This window comes from Phocoena phocoena, chromosome 1, assembly GCF_963924675.1.
Source record: "Phocoena phocoena chromosome 1, mPhoPho1.1, whole genome shotgun sequence".
Classification (NCBI taxonomy): domain Eukaryota; kingdom Metazoa; phylum Chordata; class Mammalia; order Artiodactyla; family Phocoenidae; genus Phocoena; species Phocoena phocoena.
The window spans coordinates 181,434,346-181,453,581 of NC_089219.1; the positions used below are offsets into that span (position 1 = coordinate 181,434,346).

Here is a 19,236-nt window from a genome sequence, read left to right on the forward strand (position 1 = left end):
ATTGTGTCAGTTATTGAATCGATAGCCTATCATATTCATGTCATTTCATTAAAAGAAGGCTTTAGGCATATAAATAGTTAAATCAATTTTTACTAAGCATTACCTAGGATGTGCTCCTACAAACCTTCTAAAAGACATTTTTTAAATAAAAGAAATGGGCTTCCTCTGGCTTTCCTCATTCCTATACCAGAGAAAACATTTTTGTAGCCACTGTTGTTTTAAAAACAGCATGGCCCGCTAGACTTTGGGAAATCACCAAAATGTTAAAGAAGATATTAAAAGGAATAAGGCTAAGTGCACTACTACTTTTCAAGCATTATCTGATCAGTTATGGTCCCTCCTTCTCATAATTCATCTTAAATATGCCAGATCAGCAAAATTATAAAAGGAACTATATAAAAATTCCACACCTGTCATACGTGATCAAGAGATGCCTGCTACTGCCAGACCCCAGATTTATTAATGAGCAGAACATATTATAATTGTCAGATGACTTGTTACAAGAAAGAGATAAAGTGCTGTAGTCACTGGGATGCAGGCCAGGTTTTAGAAGATGTCCCTGTCCCCCTTCTCCCCCCATATCCTTGCTGTAGACCTGAAATGAACTAAGGCCGCGAACTCCTCATCATGTCAAGGCTAAGCCAGGCCACTCAGGCCCTCAGGAAGCCCGAGGTCAGCGGCATGATCCGGACCATCGGCCCGGGCCCCCGCCAGGCCCCGTCCTGGGTCAGCAAGGCGTTTCTGTCAACCAGTTCTCTAAGGAGTTCAACGAGAAGACCAAGGACATCAAAGAAGGCGTTTCTCTGCCTACCAAGATTTTTGTGAAGCCTGACAGGGCATTTGAAATCAAAATTGGCCAACCCACTGTTTCCTACTTCCTGAAGGCAGCTTCTGGGATTGAGAAGGGGGCCCCACACACAGGGAAAGAAGTGGCAGGCCTGGTGCCACTGAAGCACGTGTAGGAGATCGCCGGCGTCAAAGCTCAGGATAACGCCTTTGCCCTGCAGGACGTGCCCCATCCTCTGTTGTCCACTCCATCATTGGGTCTGCCCGTTCCCTGGGCATTTGTGTGGTGAAGGACCTCCGTTCTGAAGAGCTGGCAGCTTTCCAGAAGGAGCGAGCCCTGTTCCTGGATGCTCAGAAAGAGGCAGATTTGGCAGCCCAGGCAGAAGCTGCCAAGAAGTGACCCCTGTCCCCCACCCTCCAGGATTTTGAAGGGGGCCAGTTGGGAAGGCGGGGCCAGCGGGGAGGAAGGCAGGTCACATCAACCTGACCTCTCCCTGGCAGAGTTCAGCCCACCTGTTTCCCCATAACCTGGCAGGACCTTCAGTCTCTCCACTGCTCTTCCAGATAACGTAGGATGTGCTTTTTCAGGTAAAGAATGACTTTTCAGTGAGGGGGGTTGGTGTGGCTGGTCTACATTAAAATTTTAGATAAAACAAACTTCCTGCTTCTAAATTGATATTTTGAGTAATAACACCTGGCAGTAAGGAAGCATTCACCTCAGCTACACCTCATTTATCTGTATTATATAGAGATATAGATATAGATCTATCTATCCATATATCTGTATGCCCTTCCTTATTATCTACTATCAGCACCAAAAATACCAAAACTTCCTCAACACCTATATGATTAAATGTAGATTCTGTGAAAAGAAGCTTTGCACTCTCAAGACCTGTTAACTACCATCACATAGGGATGATTTACAGTGGCTCACAATTTTCCAAAGGGTCCAGTTACAAGTTAGTGCAGTGTTTATAACATTATAATTGTTTTGTTTGTTTTGTTTTGTTCTTTTGGCCGCACTGCGCAGCATGCAGTATCTTAGCTCGGGACCAGGGATCAAACCCGTGTCCCCTGTAGTGGAAGTGCAGAGTCTTAACCCTGGACCGCCAGGGAAGTGCTTATAACGTTATAATTTTCATAAGGGAACTTAAGAACCTTCCCATATTGGACCATTCTGTTTATCAAGAGAAGACTTAGGATACCTGCTGAGATTACGATTTCCTCTGAGAACTGCTCAGAAATGAAGGCAAACAATCAAACAGTTAAAGAATTACACTTAGGGCTTCCCTGGTGGTGCAGTGGTTGAGAGTCTGCCTGACGATGCAGGGGACACGGGTTCGTGCCCCGGTCCGGGAAGATCCCACACGCCGCGGAGCGGCTGGGCCTGTGAGCCATGGCTGCTGAGCCGGCGCGTCCGGAGCCTGTGCTCTGCAACGGGAGAGGCCACAACAGTGAGAGGCCCACGTACCGCAAAAAAAAAAAAGAATTACACTTAGAGTTAGAATTACACTTAGAATTGGAATTATGGGTTCCCTACCCCAATAGCCATATCACTTGCCTAACCTCCATCCCTCCTCACCCACCCACCAACACACACATACATTTTTTTTTTTCTCCCATAAACAAACCTGATTTTTGCACACCTTGAAGTGGCACAGTTCTTCAGAGGAGGCTGAGTCCGCCTCCAGCCCCCGAGGTCTCATTGCTGTGGCCATGGTTTGGTTTGGGCACAGCACAAAGCAACTCCAGCCAACAGCACATGAGAGCATATCTGTCAGGATGCCTCTGGCAACGCTTTTCTCACTTTAAAGAAGGACTTAATACAAGGACAATTCTTTTCTCTACCTCTTGACTTTGTCACTGGAACCAGAGGAGCCATTCAGGGACCAAGGGGACAAGCTCCAGGACACAGAGATAAGAGTAACACATGTCAATGGAAGCCATGGAGAAAACAGATATATCCTGGAGTCTAAAGTCAACCCTGAAACTATAGTAGTTCCAGACATCTTGTTTTATTGAGTGTATCTTAGCTGGGTTTTTTAGGATTTGCCGCTGAGAGAATAGACACTTTCTGTTATTGTGTCAGGCATTTAAATTCTCTTTAGTTGAAGAAATAGACTCAGACATAGAAAACAAACCTATGGTGGGGGAGGGATAAATTAAGAGGTTGGGATTAATATATACACACTACTATATATAAAATATGTAACCAACAAGGACCTACTATAGCACAGGGAACTCTACTTAATATCTTGTAATAACCTATAATGGAAGAGAATCTGAAAAAGAATAGATATATACATATGTATAACTGAATGTAACTGAATGTATAACTGAATTTCTATGCTGTACACATGAAACTAACATGATACAGTAAATGAACTATACTTCAATAAAAAAATAGAAGAAAAAATAAAAATAAATTATCTTTAGTTGAGTTTCTGCCTATAAAATGCAACATGAGATTGGTTTACCTTTCCATACATGTTGTGAAGAATACAAAACCAATAAATTTTAAAAGGATTAAATACAATATAATAGCTGTTTTATGTATTAATGCACATAATATTGTCACATAATTCTTTTTCCCCTGTGCTAGCTCCACAATTTGCTCATACTTATTTTTATGTAGTATGCTATATAATAATTGCTTGTTTATTTGTCCTTCTCTCCTTTCTAAGATATATGAAGGTGGGAACACCTTATTCTTTGTTTTCAGAGGCTTAGCACAGACCACAATTCATGGTCAGGCCTTAACTGTCCCTTGTTGAATTGAATTCAATTTTATCAATAATGAAAATGAATATGTTAAAGAGTACCTTCCTTGGATGTTTTGCAAGGCATAATTAGATACTAGAGATTTTGCTACCTAGTATTTATAACCCCAGTGAATAATATCAAGTTGCATTGCACAAACATGACAAACACTAACCCAAATTTATCCTCTTTTCATATTTCCTCTCATTTCACAACATTGATATTCTTTACCCCAATCCATTTTCACATTTGTTAATGACACTTCCAAAGTATTTTATTGAATTTTTTTTTGGGGGGGCATTTTCACTATCACTGCTCTACCTCTTTTATCCCATTAAACTAGCTTAATGAATTTCCTACTCCTCCAGTAGTTTCTAAAGCTACAATTTTAATCACGCAACTTCCTTATTCAAAACCTTTCAACAATTCCCCACAGTCTACAGAAAAAAAAAAAAAAAAAAATCACACTCTTCAACTTGGCAATATAAGTTCTCCTACAGTCTTCCCCCAAACTACTGATATCCATTATTGATCCACAAGTATCTTATACTATGTCCAATCTAGTCTACTTACTGCATCTTTTCCTAGAACATGCCCCATGGAAGACCCACCATACCTTTGGGCTAGCCATAACTACTTTATGTCTAATACATGAATCCTAATATATAAAATTTACTTTCTAAAACTCTCCAAGAAGCTCTTTCTAATACTCCCATAATACTGTCCGTTGTACCATGTTCTACTTTATGGGAGTTATTTTGCATGTCTTATATCTCCCACACAATATAAGCTCACGGATGGTATGAGCGTGGGACTGTATCATTCAAGTACCTCACATACATCATCCTAACTCATATGGTAGCAGGCATAAGTTCAATGTGAACACAATTTGAGATGCACAGAGGAACTTCCCCTCACTTTATTATACGGGTTTACTAAAAGGAGACATTACTTGGAATATGTAGTAGGAGTTACAGAATCAGCAAGTCAGAGCAACTTTATAATGAACATTTTAACTAGTCTTTTTTCTAAAAACACATTTAATTATATATTTCTGTAAGTGACTAGAGTATGTTTCTCTCCTACCTGCCATGTGGTAAAGAGATGTATTATAAGCTTCTTTCTGATACTGAAGAGGAGAATGAAGTGAAATCAAAAGTGTTCATTCCATTGGACAAAAACAGCAGGTAAAGATCTGACTCGGTAAATAGAATAATAATTGGAATATACACGTTTTGGAAGAATGCGCCTCCTTCTATTCAAAGACTTGGAACATGTTTAGATAACTGTCACTGATATATTTCACACAGTTTTTATTCCTCTAGAAAATCATTCTATTCACACTAACACTGCAAAATTTAACATACTCAACTACTATAAGCACCGTTCCTCAATAAAAAAAAAAAACCCTGTTTTTTACAGTATTTAAGACCAAAAGAATTCCTTCTGTTCATCCCAATTATATAAGTATTACTACCACTACCTATCTGATCTTTTCAACACCTCCACAAGTCTCTTGGACAATGGCACTGCTGGCTGTCAAGCAGACTGATGGCTTTCACTGAGCAGCCCTATATGTAAAATTCAGAATTCACTTTAACAGTCATTTGAACTGTCACTGTATGAATTATGGACTGAAGCACATTCTGCTTTGCCATTTCAAAAGGAAAGCTTCTTGTGAATATTAAACTAGAAGTGGGAACGGCATTTCCAAGTCAAATGATTTAAACTACATACCTGGGTTTAGAAGGAGCCTTAAAAAACTATTTTGTTTCCATGGAGAAAAACATCTCAAATTCAAAGACCTTGTACTTTTATTATAATAATGTATGTATGTATGTATGTGGTGCACATATATATTCATAGCTGTGACTTTTTTTTCTTTTAAAAATATCTTCCTTATATTACAGAATTAAAATTCTTGGAACCTTTGTGTAAACCACATGTGTTAAATAATATAGGAAGATCCAAAATGAATTGAAGACATGACTTTTTCCCTAGAAAGTTATATGTTATACCTGAAATAACATGTCAGTAATTATAAAACAACATCATGATATGTAAAATATATTGAATAGCCTGAGTGATTTCAAAGATTTCATTAGTAACTCTGGTTCTGTGTTTGATTTGGGGTCCAATCATGAAGCAGGGGGATGACGTGAACAGGAAGAGATGCCGGGAAGCCTCAGAACGTGGTGTGATACCAGCAAAGGCAATGAAGTGGATATCAGCATGGGAGGTGGGGAGTGATTTCTGTGAGTAACTACAATGACTAAATTTCAAAAAGCAGTTTAGGAAAAATTAATGAAGATATTATGTGCTCATAGACTGGAAGAATTAATATTGTTAAAATGTCCATACTACCCAAGGTAATCTAGAGATTCAATGCAATCCCTATCAAGATTCCAATGGTTTTTTTTCACAGAAATAGAACAAACAACCCTAAAATGTATAGGGAATCATAAAAGACCCCAAATAGGCAAAGCAATCTTGAGAAATAAGAACAAAGCTGGAGGCAACATGCTCTCTGATGCCAAACTATATTACAAAGCTATAGTAATCAAAGCAGTAAGGTATTAGTATAAAAACAGACACTAGATCGATGGAACAGAATAGGGAACCCAAAAATAAACCCATGCATATATGTTCAATTAGTTTACAACAAAGGAGGCAAGAATATACAATTAGGGCAAGGACGGTCTCTTCAATAAATGGTGTTGGGAAAATTAGGCAGCCACGTTGAAAAGAATGAAACTGGACAATGATATTACACCATGCAAAAAATTAACTCAAAGTGGATTAAAGACTTAAACATAAGACCTGAAACTCCTAGAAGAAACCATAGGCAGTAAGGTCTTGACATAGGCCTTGGTGATCATTTTGAATCTGACACCAAAAGCAAAAGCAACAAAAGCAAAACTAAACAAGTGGGACTACATCAAACTAAAAAGCTACACAGGAAAGGAAACCATCAACAAACTCAAAAGGCTGCCTACCAAATAGGAGAAAATGTTTGCAACTGATAAATCTCATAAGGGGCTGATATCCAAAATATATAAAGGATTCATACAACTCAATAGCAAAAAAGCAAGCAATCTGATTTTTAAAATGGGCAGAAAATCTGAATAGACCTTTTTTTTTTTTTGCGGTATGCGGGCCTCTCACTGTTGTGGCCTCTCCCATTGTGGAGCACAGGCTCCAGACGCACAGGCTCAGCGGCCATGGCTCATGGGCCCAGCCGCTCCGCGGCATGTGGGATCTTCCCGGACCAGGGCACGAACCCATGTCCCCTGCATCGGCAGGCGGACTCTCAACCACTGCGCCACCAGGGAAGCCCTGAATAGACATTTTTTTCAAAAAGACATAGACGGCCAAAAGGCCAAGGAAAAATGCTTAGCATCATTAATCATCAGGAAAAAGTTAAAACCACAGTGAGTGGGGTGGTAGTGGTGGTGGTGGGATGAATTGGGAGATGGGATTGACATGTATACACTAATATGTATAAAACAGATAACTAATAAGGACCTGCTGTATAAAAAATAAAATAAAATTCAAAAAAAAAATCAAACCACAGTGAGATATCACTTCACACCTGTCAGAATGGCTATTATCAAAATAACAAATAACAACTGTTGGAGAGGTTTTGAAGAAAAGGGAACCCTCGTGCACTGCTGATGGGAATGTAAATTGGTGCAGTCCCATGGAAAAGCACTATGAAATTCTTCCAAAAATTAAAAATAGAACTATGATATGATCTTGTGGGCACTTCCACTTGTGGGTATTTATCTGAAAACAAGAAAACACTAACTCAAAGGATATATGCAACCCTATGTTCATAGCAATATTATTTATAATAGCCAAGATATAGAAACAACCTAGGAGTCCCCTGATGGATGAATGAATAAAGAAAGTGCAACAAATACATATGTGTGTGTGTGTGTGTGTGTATACATATATATTTCAGCTAAAAAAAAAAAAAATGAAATCTTGCCATTTGTTACAAATGGTGTTGGGAAAATTGGGGAGCCACACTGAAAAGAATGAAAATGGACAACGATATTACACCATGCAAAACGTTAACTCAAAGTGGATTAAAGACTTAAATATAAGACCTAAAACTATAAAACTCCTAGAAGAAAACATAGGCGGTAAGGTCCTTGACATAGGCTTTGGTGATCATTTTGAATCTGACACCAAAATGGTGTCAGATGGACCTTGAGGGCATTCTGCTAAGTGAAATAAGTCAGACAGAGAAAGACAAATAAAATATGATCTCTCTTTCATGTGGAATCTAAAAAAATAATAAGTTTTTTAAAAAAGAAAAAGCTCATAGATACAAAGAATAGATTGGTGGTTGCAGAGGGTGGGAGAGGGAGTAGGAGAAATGGGTGAATTGTTTGTTTTAGTTTAAATAAATTGATTTATTTAAAAGAAAAAACTGGGCCTGCAGTTTGAAGACATTGAAAATGTGTTTTCAGGAAAAAAAAATTAATGGAGGAGTCAGTTAATGAAGAACATTGAATACTGGGCTGAGCATTTTAAATTTTACATAATAAGCATCAGTGACATGAATATTATGTTAAAATTATGTTAAGAAGATTCTGATGAAAAATGCTTAAGTTGAATGAGACTTGAGCTGGCCATGGAGATTATTGGAGGTGGGGTGCAAAGAACAGGCTTGGAACAATGAAGCATGCTAGCAAGAGCTATATTAATTTAAATAAGAAGGAATGAAATGTTACCGATAAAGAATAGATGGAGATCAAGAACTAACTAAAAAAGCAAGCTGAAAAATAATACAAAACTATGGTGAGTTTTGAAATGCAGAATTCTGGAGGATTATAATGATATTGGTGATGGTGGATAAACTGAAAAAATATTCTAGTTTGAGGTTATTTGTATCAATTAATTAGCAACCAGAAGTCTGCTATAAAAACTATATGCTGAATATATATCTCTATGTATATGAAGATATATAGGGCTATATAAATAACTAAATTCAGGATATTTACAAAGTCTTTATATAATGTTAAATTGTATGATATTTACTTTAGGTATTTGTGGGAAAATAAATGAATTAATCTAACCTTTGTGAGGAGGTGAGAATAACTACAATTCAGTCTTGTGTTTTGGTTAGAATCTTCGTAGATTCTCCATGAAGTGAGTCATCCTACCTACTGTTGAGTACATTTATACTTCCGGTTCACAACGAAGAATATAACCCTAAACTCTTTGCATTCTTAATTATTAATCAAAGCCATCTATATAAAAAAAGTTTTTAAGGAAGATTACATGACAGACTCAGTAACCTCAGGAGTTTCTCTTTTTTTTTTTTTGTCCTAAACTATGTATCTGAAATACATGTATGTGTGTCCTGTAGATCTACTTTAAGTGAATAATTCTTTCTAGTTATATCAGCACCTGACAGTGAGATGTCACAAAAGTCTTATGAAATTTGCTCTTCTTTTATGACAGGAAAGTGGGTGAGGATATTGTACACTAACCAAGACCCACGGTACCAATGTCCTTTCAATTTGAACACCAAGAAAAGCTGTATTTCTCCTGAACTGCTGGTTTATTTCTCATCTTATGTGACCAATCATGTCTTTGCTCTAACTCTGTGGTCCATCTCTGGTAACTACATAGGAACTCATGGAATTCGTATCATGTACCAACTCTACACCTGATTCATTTTTGCCCCCTTATTATATTTTTCTTCAGCTGTTTTTTTTTCTATTTACGTTATTGCACATAGTTATGTGAACCACTGCAAATCTTTTTTGGAACAGGTGAAACATACTAATAGGTACACCTATACATTAAGGCCTCCATCAAGTAATTTGACATTACCACATTTAGATGTCATAACATCTCTGCAAGAGGATTTTCATGATCACCAGCACAATTATTGAGAAAAATGAATTTCAGGTGGGTACAAATACCTTAGGGAGTAGAAGTATAAGTAGAAAACCCCAAAGTTCTACTGAGAACCATAAAAAAAAAAACCTAGCCATAGCAAAAGAAAGGTAATTGTTGTGAATTGTTGTGACTCCTGGGATATCAATTACCTTTAGCCTATTTCTACTACAAATAAATAAATATTTAAATAAACAAAATCTCTGCTTTGTTTGTTTCACTAATTTCCTATTTCAATCCACTCTCTTTAGACTGTCAAAAGAACAATGCTCTATATGGAGAGAGGAAAAATTATTTTCTCCCAGAAAATATTACCAACTTCAAAAATTCCATAACTTTCCTCGAGTTACTCATTGTGATGCTAACTTAAAGGGATGCAGATGCTATGTGATTCTTTTACCTTCCAAAGCATTCACAGTTCTTTGTGTTTTGTTCCTTCTATTATTTCATAGCATTAAATCACATCTGTTTAGTTGTAAACATAGGGGTAGGCATAATAATTAGATTCTGGTTCTAGCTCTTAGGATTATGTAATTTGGAACAAGTCATGAATTTCTGTACCTCAGGACATTCATCCTGTAAGAAGGAAAGGATACCAGATTCCTCAGAGCTGGTGGGAAGATTCAATGAAATAATACATGGGACATGCTTAGAACAATGTGTGGCGTTCTATACCTTCTTCAATATCATCACCTATTTTCACTTCATCTTCTGTATTTTCAGTAAAGAGGTGGAATAGCACAGGAACTCTTGTGGAGAGATAGGCAAGAAATAGAAACATCATACAAAAGCTTCCATCTACAATTTGCCAGTGTCATCATCCGATGGTGTGGTCGTGACTAACGTCATTGCCATCACTCCTGACTGGAACTCGGGCAGCTTACTAATCACCAGATCCGATTCCTAGGGGACGGAGTGGTATTTCAATTTTTGACAGACCTGACACAGCAGGCTGTCCATTATTAAACCACACATCTGGTCCCTCTTGTTAATAACTGGTTGTTTGCAAAATGTGGACAATCTGCGAGTCTTCCCACAGGGAGTTAAATGAGGTTGACATGTGTTAATCCACTTTTATCCCTATTCACACAGTGACTTACAAGATGGGCTAAGTGTGCCCCTGTAATAATTCATCATTCTGTTTCTGTGCAAGGTTCACTGCAAGACAGCCAAGAACAAGGTGTCCTTTAGTCCTTAGATTCACTGGTTTTTGGCTTTGTGTGCAAAGTCCATTTCTTGCACATACATATAGTGTGAAAAGTAGAAATAATACAACTCTGAGTTTAAGAAAGGCGCACACGGAGGGAAATGATTCTCACTCTTTAAAGCCGTGGCATAATTGCAGTAGTGCTGAGAAGACTAAAGCACAGTCCAAAGAGAGGCCCGGTTACGAGTCTGAACAGGAAAGGGGTCCAAGAGTTGAGACTTGCTGTCAGGCAACAGTGCCCTACAGACCAGCCAAGCTTGGCAGCCTGGGTTTCTGTTTCTACTTCCCTTCACTGCTTCTATTTGTCAAAAAAATGTGATCAACCCAAGACAAAATCGGGGAGAGAAATCTCACTGTCCCCGGTCTCCCTTTTCCGCGGATCCTCTTCTCAGTTTCCGCAGGAGTATTTCCCCCCTACTCCATTCAGGTGACTAGGACTTTCCAGCCTCTACCGAATCCCTTTCCCAACTCCAAACCCATCCCCACTTCCCAGCCAAAGAGGACAGGTAAATCTAATACCACTGGAGCACTCAGCTTACACAAATGATTTACTTTTCTGAGTTATGTGCAGTGGTTCTTCCTTCCCTTGAAATTATACTACATCTCAGATTCTCCTCAAGAGAATCTAGTTCTGATTATTGAGGAATCAAGGTCAGATATTTTGAATTCACTCTTCTGCTTCCAGATGATCAGATATGAAGGACCCAATGCCATTCTTACAGCGCTTTCTTGCCTTCACAACACCTGGGTTTTTATTTATCTTCTGCAACCACATATATGGTCACTCTTGCACATGAGAGATATGCAATCAAATATCACAGTGGCTCAGGGTCATGCAATACCCAGACACTGTAACAAATTATGAGGCCAAACATACACGAACAAAGATTTGGGCTGGAGCGATGGAGGAACTTAAGGAACCATAGCCTATGCTCTGTAATACATGAGTGTATAACAAAACAACAGTGACATAATACAGAATATTAGAAAAGTTATCAATATTAATGATTGTTTTAGGCGAAATAAAACTAAATAATGTGATTTGGCTGGCAAAGTAAAGCTCATGATTGCAAAATGTGGCAAATTTAGTGCTCTCTTCGGCAACACATATACTAAAATGTGGCAAATTTCTTCATTTCTACGTTAATTAGAATCAAAGTACAATAATCATTATAAATGTGTATTAGGTATAAATATTTAATATGAATTATATTAAATGTTTGACAGATTAACAATGTTCTATATTTTATTGAATTGCAAGGGTAAAATATCTATGCTCAGTCTTTATAATTTGTTCATAAAGTTTGGTCATGTGCTTACAACTTTAAAAACCTTACGTACCACCACCATGACTACCAGAAAGAAGTTTCTGGCTCAGCTTAACTTTATCCACTCTACTTGGGCGGTACACTCAGTATGAAAGGGGACTCTCGCCCACCATCCGCTTCACTCACATCCTAGTTTTTACAACTCCACACAGCCAGTTTGAATCTGTACTGAGGTTGAGATTTTCTCAGTGCTACAGATGCACCTTTTTCTTTTTACTCTGTTCTCCAAGTAGTTTTCTCTTAAATTGCAACTTGATTGCTGTCTAATGATTAAGATACTTGTGAAAAAAAAAAAATCATGACCTATTAAAAAATATCCCATATCCAGTCAAAAATTGTCAAAGAGTAAAAGTAATTGTCCTTCTGGATTATTACCTATTGTTTTGATTACTTTTACAGAGAAATTTTAAATTAGCAACTTAAGACTCAGGAAAAGCATTAGTTTAAAGACATCTTGATTGAAGGTATTAAATACAGCTCAGAAAAGGCCACCCTTATTACATTTCAAACTATAAATATACAAAGCTACTGGTTAAATTTCACTGTAAAAATTATTTCTTCTTGTTTCATTTTCTAAAGGCAACTTAGACAAGCATGGCACATAAGTAAGACAACGTTGGCAATACATAAATACACTAATAAAAACAGATGAACCATCAATGACAAAATGATATATAAACATATAAACGATAAACAAGAGCATGATTTTTTTTGCTTTTTTTTTGGGGGGGGGGTATAGTTGTTTTACAATGTTGTGTTAGTTTCTACTGTCCAGCAAAGTGAAGTAGAGTTCCCTGTGTTATACAGCAGGTTCTCATTACTTACCTATTTTATACATATTAGTGCATATATGTATAATCTCCCAATTCATCCCCCCCCACTTTCCCCCCTTGGTGTCCATACGTTTGGTCTCTACATCTGTGTCTCTATTTCTGCCTTGCAAACCGGTTCATCTGTACCATTTTTCTAGATTCCACATATATGGGTTAATATACGATATTTGTTTTTCTCTTTTTGACTTACTTCACTTTGTATGACAGTCTCTAGGTCCACCCACATCTCTACAAGAGCATGATTTGAAAAAGCCAATAAAAGTATCGCATTCACTATTAACCTAGCTACAGGTACACGTGATGACTAAAGATATTGTTAATTTTTATTTTGTACCAATAATGAAGACCAAAATAAACTTTCATTTGTATTACTTCTCTTACTACCTTTCAAATCTATTTTTGCAGAAGTTGAATTACATTACTAACAGAGAAGGAAAAAAGTATGTTAATTCTGATAAAACAATAAGTTAGCTGAAATCATTTTCTTGGTCATCCATCTGGATTTATGTCTTTCTACCCATCCTCTAGACTAACTTGAAGCTGAAGCTGTTTAGTAGAAAGTTTAATCTCCTTAAAATGTCACATACTTTATGTGGAAAATGAAATTGCTACATTCCAACTTCCTTCACCCAAGATTTATTATACATAGAGGTATCTTGAGAAAAGTGTAATACCCACAGAAGAGGTATTACAAATAAGTAACCATATACAAAAAGTGGATATATAAGAGTGGTTAAATGGAATCAAACTTTAAATTCCAATAAATTTGAAAAGCCATATTTCAATTTTATTAATAAGAGTAGGTAAAAAGAAAAAATCATATGTTTTTATATAAAATATGAATGTCTGAATTATTGGTAACTATTGAAAAATAATAATTATTACACTATCTTTTTCTCTGCATTTTATATATTTTATATATATATATATATATATATATGTAAAGTCAATTTTTGCACCATTACTTACTTCAGCAGTAGGTAATTTTTTATTGCCTTATTCAAGGTGATTTCTCTTAATATAATAGTGCTAAAAGACACCGGATAGTCTGGGTTTTCTGATAATAAATGCTTAAATCATTTTTATAGATATTGTATATGCATAGTTGGTTCCACTATATAATTAAACAGTAAAAATAACATTTCATTCTTTTTAATAACACTTAAAATATTTTAAAAGAATATTTACTGACCTGAACATAAAAACTTAGAATAAGAACTTTATATTAAATGGCTACTTTTCAAAATAATATATAATTTAATAAGAAAGATAAAATTGGTAACACATAAATGTGCCAGATGCCAATCCAAAACCCATTTTCCCAATTCAATTTGATTATATAAAGTCATATCGCATATTTTCATTGTATGATATCTAAACTTACACATACTCCAAAAGCTATCCAACATTCTCCCCATTTTATAAATACTTCTTAAACTATTAATCGATTGAACTGTACCCTTTGTTCAATTTCTTTTATGTTTTCAATTACTACAATGCATTAGGTGACTTGCTTGCACTACTTTTAAATTCCACCTACAAAATATGAAAGATATACTTAAAATTACTGGAGTTGCAACACCTGACCAAATAGCTGAAAACTAGAATAATGTTAATTAAATAAATGGCCTACTCCGATATGACTGCAAATGAAAATTGTCCATTAACAGTAATTTATCCACAGCTGTGATAATTTATCCACATCAAGTACATTGTGTTCCAAACTTTAAAATTACTGAGTCATGATGAAGGATGAGAAGGGCTTGTCCTAACTGCCTAAAGGCATTTAAAACCTGAAATTTACCAATCTTTAACTGTAAGAGAATATTCTAAATTTTTATTGCTTTATGAATCTTAGAAACATTAAAATAGAAAAAAGAAGTATTTTAACACTACAACAATTTTACATATTACAGAATGGCTCCCATATAAGATCAGTTAAATTCTGTCTCTACTCATATTGGTTTCAATCATAGAGTAACTTTGATGATATTAAGTATTCTAAATATTAAATTCAAAGTATATTAAGATTTTGAGCCATCTCTAATATAGTGATTTTAGCTACTATATTTTCAAGCCAACACTGACTATCCTACCTACAAATGCTGGATGCTCTTCTTGACAGTCTTAAAACAGAAATTCTGCAAGGATATCATCATAACATAAGCAATACTTTCAACATTCTGGGGGAAAATTCACCTCTAATTATATCTGTGAACACCTCCTGATCAAGCCCTGTTTCATATTCTTTCTTACATTTTTCCCAAAGCCTAACTTAGTGAGTCCCTCAGATGTAGCATGTATTCAAACATTAGCTGATTGGATAAATGACCATTAAAGAAATATTATACAAACCATTTAAATTAGATTTTTGTGTTCTATTCAGGAGGCCAAAAAAGTAAACACGCATTATATATACAACAGACATCCCTAAGGCATAAGCAGTGTTGTCATTTAGCAACTCTCAAACTTAGTCATGGCCTCCCAGAACTAATGTTATTCCTGTGCTAAATTATCTTCACTGCTCTAACTCTTTTCCCTTCCGTGCTACTTAGAACAGGATACCAGAATGCAAATAAGGGAGAGGTAATTATGTAAGGACGCACTGACCTATATGTTACATAGTCATTCCATATATTTCACATAGAATACAGATCTATCACATATACATTATACATATACATACATATTGCATGTATTTTAAGCGTGTGTCTGTTTCCCTACCAAAAGGTGGTACAACATAAACGCAAGTGAATTATCCAAGGCTAGTTCACAGACAATCTACGGTGTGGAGTACACACTTCCTGTATCCTGATAGACCCACCAATATTCCCTCTGTAACAATACCCCTTCACACATCAGTGATATGCCTCACTCATTTTCACATGCCAGTCCAACATATCCTACTAAGATTGAATTTAAGATTCTTAAAATGAAGGGCAGGGTAGAAAGTGTCTACTTTCCTATCATCTAATTCCCCCATCATTTCTAGGATGTGACTCTAGATGGGGAAGGTACCCAGCCTGATCCAGATTCCCCCAGAAGAAGACCTTGAGTTAAGGATCAAAGCCTAAATAGCGTATTTGAGAAATGATACAGAAAATACCAGTTAGGGAGAGGGGGAAGGAAGCCAATAAACTCGCAATACCGAGCCAGTTATCACCGTGAGCCAACTAGAGCTGAGTCCCATTGGACACAGTGTAGAGAACATGCTCCAGAATGGTCCCAACCAAGGAACTAGGAGGCTAAGGTATTTGTCTAACAAATCCGTATTTACTCAGTGGCCTTGCTCTCCAAGAGACCCTGGTGTGCACCTGAGGCCAGGAGAAAACAAACAAAAAACCTCAGACAGGCAGAGGGTGTTCATAGAAAATATTCAGAGAACATGGGCAGAGCACTGGATGCATCTGTTGTTAGAAACTGTCTACTTATTCCTGTATGAAAGACTGCTTCTTCCTCGACTCTGCAGGAATTGAGTCCACAAGATAACTGAGCAGAATAAAATTGCTATTCAGCCTTAATTGCAAAGAGGAATTTGTGACAATACTAAAGACAAAAGAGATGACTGTACTTATTTCATATTATTTAAGATTCTGAAGAAAATTTTAAAAGTTGCAAACTTCGAGTCGTAGGTGAAGAAGGGAACTAACATTAAGAGCACCTCACCTATGCTAGATGCTATAAAATTATTCTTATAAATTCAAATTTAATTAAGTGGAGGGAACTTCGGAGCTTCTTAAGTAATTTCAGTCACAAAGTCATCTTTACACTTGTAAGATATATCACCAACACAAGTATTTAATTTCCCAGAAACTGAGTTTCCTAGTCCTTAAAATAATTACCTACAATTCAGGGACTATGTGAGGATCGACTGAGATAACACATATCATAAGTTAACATATACATGTGTTTATATATATATATATATATAAATATGTTACCCACACACATACATATAAGCATATAACATATAGCATAGTTAACATATAGCACTCACCAAGTACTTAGTACCAACTAAGTGTTAGTTTTTCAGAAATATCTTACAGAAATAAGATTACTGAATTTCATAATGGCTGAATGACTTGCCCAAGTCATTTCTTCACTCAGGTAGTGAAGAAATAAGCATAGGATTGAAACCTGGGTCCCTATTAATCAAAGGCTCTTGTCTTCGAAGATGGACAACTAATAGAACCAAAACTAAGTTTTCACGGAGCCACAAAATTACCTTTAAAGTGGACCCACGTTTGGTTCAGTAACAGTACCTCATCCTAACAGTACGTATGGCCTAATTTTAAAGCTAAAGTTGGTCTAGCATAAACTTTCATTATAATACGTATTTTAAATAAACGTGCAAAACTTTTTTTAACACAGCAACGACTCATTTAGGAAGCAGTCAACTAACCAAAATTCTTAATTCCTGAAATATAACTGCAGCACCCCTAGAAAAGTGAAGGCAACCACATGAACAATTAGCATCTTGGATACGATGCTAAAAAAACAAACAAACAGTGCTACCACCACCAAGTCCAAAATATGTACTTCATGTGCTCAGCCCAACTCACACTTTTCCAATGAGGATTTCTATTCTACACGATGATCCTGACCTCCTGAAGTAACAAATACAGATCCAATTACTATGAACACCTCACTGTACTTGATGAGCCATTGAGCTAAGTTAATATAGTTTATCTAAATGTCAATTAGCATTGAAATGTTTAAATATTCTTTTCTTCATCTTCAGTCAACCAGAGCACCTTACATTCCAAGCATCCTCGTAAACTGGTATTTGTTCTTTAATTTTTTTACCAATATATACGTTTTTGCCTAAAAAGAAGAGATTGAACTGAAATATTATCCTCTACAAAACATCCATACCCCTTTAAATTACTAACATGAGACCAAAGAAGTAGTCCACAGTTGATGCTCAAGATAAAATCCCCTGTGTGTAGGGTAGGGGTTGGTCTTGAGAGCTGAGATGGGAAGGAAAAGAAGGAAGGTATTTCCCAGTGGTTGAACAAGAAGATTCTGAATGGGACCAATAATGGATATTTTATGCAATTAAAATAGAACATCAATACCAAACTGAACTTTAAGGAAACATTTCAATTGAGTTGAAAGACTACTTAGTATACACATATTATTTTTAAACAAGGAAATGTGGCATGTGATACCTAAATGACTATTCTGGAAAATACTAAATTCAATGAAACATAAACTGTGCTTTTTAAATAATAATAAGACATAGCAAGAGGAATTCCAGAAGTTTAACTAGGCAAAACAGTGATGCTATAGATAAAACACATAAGCAATATTTTGCTAATAATAATATTTTAGCTTTGAGACTTAGTTTTAATTTTGTGACATATACACTATTTAGGTTAAGTACGTTATTTATGAAAAGGTTGGATCATACTATACGAACACCATTATTCGTAATAGTCACAGTTACCCGTTCAAAGTGAGTATTTTCCACTGCCAACGCTGTCATTTTCACTAACTACCTGTTACATATTTAAACCAATTGTCTACCTGCGTCTTCAAATGTTTAAAAAGCATAAAATTCCCAGTGGCAGGTGCCCTTACACCTAATCAAGACAAGACTGACACGGAGTAAGTAAACAGGTGGGTGCAGGTGATTTTAAGTTTCTAACGTGCTTTTTCAATCAACTTGGATGCATTTTCGAATTTGGTTAACAACACCTAAGAAAAAAAAAATGAAAATTGACTGGCACTGATATTGCGTGCCATTTGGATGTAATTGTACCTCTCACGCCAGCCTCATACACACCCTAAGAAAGCACAGATAGACAAAAGAATAAGCACAAATAAATGCAACAAATACATTGCAGGGATCATAAAGTGAAAAGGCAAAGAGTTCCTTGCCTACAGCAATTGCTCTAGAGAGTCAAAATGGAGAGACACGTCAAAGAGTCCCTTTTCCTCCCTCCCCCAGCCTCTGGCTCCTTTCCCTCCTCTCCCTCCTTTTCCCCTTCCAGCCTTCCCATCCCTCCCTTTTCCAGCTGCATCTACGGAACCACACTGCAGCACACCACTCACCTGTCGTCGTTCTGCCATCCTTGGTCCCCTAGCAGCAAATCCCGAAACCTGTACCTGGGAGGCAGAGGGGGCACTTCGCTCTCCAAATCAACCATCCTTCCTCAAAGAGTGGGAAACGTAAAACAACGAATGGAGGAGAGGAGGACAAGAGAAAGAAAATATTGCGGAGTAGAGGGCGAGGACTAACGAAATGCGGGAGATGGGCTGGAGCAGGGGAAGGGGCCTGGGATGGGGGAGGGGGGTCTGCTCCCAGCCGGAAGCTGAGGCTGAAAGGGGCCGGCTCCTCTCTCCTGAGGGTGTGATGGGGATGATGCAAACCCAGCCCAAGAGCAAAAGTCTGGCTCTGACA

General features: G+C 36.9%; 1 protein-coding gene and 1 pseudogene across 3 annotated transcripts in view; one reads left to right on the forward strand and one right to left on the reverse strand.

The window, feature by feature from the left end:
• The window catches only part of KCNT2 (potassium sodium-activated channel subfamily T member 2), a 370,804-nt gene extending 351,822 nt beyond the window's left edge, over window positions 1–18,982 (reverse strand). For all 3 annotated transcript variants that reach the window (XM_065876379.1, XM_065876371.1, XM_065876363.1), the window contains exon 1: window positions 18,888–18,982. In XM_065876379.1, coding sequence (XP_065732451.1) covers window positions 18,888–18,982 — 95 coding nt within the window. The remainder of the gene's footprint in view (window positions 1–18,887) is intronic.
• On the forward strand, window positions 628–1,186 carry LOC136137711 (large ribosomal subunit protein uL11m pseudogene; annotated as a pseudogene).
• Window positions 18,983–19,236: the final 254 nt, after the last annotated feature.